The sequence below is a fragment of the Alexandromys fortis genome, unplaced genomic scaffold, assembly GCF_014885135.2.
Source record: "Alexandromys fortis isolate MF-2015 unplaced genomic scaffold, M_Fortis_MF-2015_v1.1 scaffold_89, whole genome shotgun sequence".
Classification (NCBI taxonomy): Eukaryota; Metazoa; Chordata; class Mammalia; order Rodentia; family Cricetidae; genus Alexandromys; species Alexandromys fortis.
Window position 1 is genome coordinate 135,095 of NW_026067973.1, and position 2,375 is coordinate 137,469.

Here is a 2,375-nt window from a genome sequence, read left to right on the forward strand (position 1 = left end):
GAACAAAAAAAAAAAAAAAAAAAAAAAAAAAAAAGGTCGTGGGAAGATGTGAATAGCATCTTGCACCGGTAATCCCAGCACTAGGGAGCCCCAGTGGGAGGATCTCAAGTTGGAGACTATCTGTAGAGCAGAACCCTGTCTCAAAACAAACCAAAAATGACATTTTCACACACACACAATGTTTACCCCATTACCCTGTGTTGACCACCCCTATTCCTCCCTCAGTTTCTTTTTTTTTGGGGGGGGGGCACCGCTGGTCTCAAGGCCAAGCAGCCCTTGAACTCCAGGAGAAGCCAAGGATGACCTTAAGCTCTGGACTCTCCCACCTCTATCTCCCCCACCTCAATTCTTGAAACAAATTCTCACCAGGGTTCCTGTACAACAACACCACTGTTTGATTTTTCTGGGGTGGTTATTTCTTTCTGCTCAGTCTCTACACTGGAATACCTCAAGGCCTCAGCCTTGCTCCAACTATTTTTACTCCTTGAATTCCAAACTTATACCAAAAATCTTGAAATTTGTGTCACCAATCCACCCCCTCCCCAGAACCCCAGGCCCTGACATTTAATCACCTGCACACTCGCTGTTCCTCCTTGGATAAATAAGACCAAGTCAGGGACCCAGCCAAGGCTACATGATGAGACCCTGTCTCAAAACAAAATGCAAAACCTTCCCAGAAACAAAGACATGGGCCTTGCACAAGCCACCTTTAGGATGACCTAAAATCGCTGGGCACAATCACTTACTGTGCTACTGAGGCATACGATGACATTTATATATGGAAGTGGAGCTGGTGGATGTGACTAACGGGGGAAAAGGTAGTGTTAACCCAACGATTTTGCCAGACAAGGCACAAAAAAAAAAAAAAGCACTTTGAACACAAGAGTAATTACCTCAAACTACTGAACTTAAGGTCTGGTCCAAGGAGGAGGAAAAATTTAGAGAACAAACTGGCCTACCCTCCCTTCGGCGATGTTAAATCTATTTGGTACTACGGACCACACCAGTAGGGGCGGCCCACGCGAAGAGCCCCGGAGGTAGGTCAACGGTTAAGGCTTGAGGCAGAGCCGGGTAGTGGTGGCGCACACCTTTAATCCCAACACTGGGGAGGCAGAGGCAGAGGCAGAGGCAGAGGCAGGCGGATCTCTGTGAGTTCGAGGCCAGCCTGGTCTACAAGAGCTAGTTCCAGGACAGGTTCCAAACAATACAGTGAAACCTTGTCTCAATAACAAAAACCAAAGGGACTCAAAACAAAAGCAAATAGCAACAACCAAGCAAAAAAGAGACAAAGATATTTCCCCAAAGAGAACTGTAACTGTTTTACATTTAAATAAAGCCTTCAGTATGCCAAGTGAAGCCTAAAAACAGAGAGAGAGAGAGAGAGAGAGAGAGAGAGAGAGAGAGAGAGAGAGATAGATCACGCCACCCACAAGACCCTCCCCCACAGCCCCACTCACGTTTCTGTAAGTACATGGGCAGGTGCGACGTGGTGAAGGACAAGAAACACTCATTGGCCATGTCCCAGTCCAGCAAGCCCGGCACTTGGCCATGGAGGCTGGCCCAGAAGTTCTGGTCCTGGAGTCTGGGGTCCACTTTAAAGGATAGGGGACTCAGGCCGGCACCGGGGTGGAGGCTCGCCTGCGTGGAAGGTGCTTCCTCAAACACCTGGGGCAATTGAGCAGGCGAGCGGGCAGCCGAGCAGCCCCTCCAGACACTCCCAATTGCCCCAGGTTCCACCGGGCTCGCTCCCGATCACCAGGCTCTCCTCCGCCTGTGGACGCGCTCAGCTGACAGAGATCCTATCTAAGCAGTTCCAAGACCCTCACCGCCTAAAACCAGATTTCGTGCTACAAACCCACAACCACACTCGGTAGAAAGCACAAACTACGTTGCGGGTTAGTCTTGGATTTCTAGAAACGCTGGCTCAAGGGGCTGGCGGTCGGGGGTGGGTGGGCTAGGGAGTGGAGGGGGTGGGAAGTTTAAATACGGGGGCGTGGAGGGGCAGGCTGAAGGTGCTAGACCAGCAGGCCTCAGAGAAAAATAACAAAGCAGGGCGTGGCTATTGCAGCCCTTTAATCCCAATACTCACAAGGCAGAGGCAGGCGGATCCCTGTGAGTTCTAGGCCATCCTGGTCTACAGAGTGAGTTCCACGACAGCCAGGGCTACACAGAGAAAACTTCTCTGGAAAAGAAAAAAAAAGAAACAAAAAACCAAAATTTATATTTCATAAAAGTTTTATACAGTTTATCGAAGATTATAACCCTAATAGGTGGTGGAGCCGAGATTAAATTACATAGCAATTTTATTTTTTCATGTTTTTTATTGATATTTATTTATTTATTTATTTATTTATTTTTTGGATTTTTCGAGACAG

General features: G+C 48.1%; 1 protein-coding gene across 1 annotated transcript in view; it reads right to left on the bottom strand.

The window, feature by feature from the left end:
• Foxr1 (forkhead box R1) overlaps positions 1–2,375 on the bottom strand; it is a 20,682-nt gene that overhangs the window by 14,692 nt on the left and 3,615 nt on the right. The window contains exon 2 of the mRNA XM_050156200.1: positions 1,458–1,745. Within this exon, the coding sequence (XP_050012157.1) occupies positions 1,458–1,745 (288 nt within the window). The remainder of the gene's footprint in view (positions 1–1,457; positions 1,746–2,375) is intronic.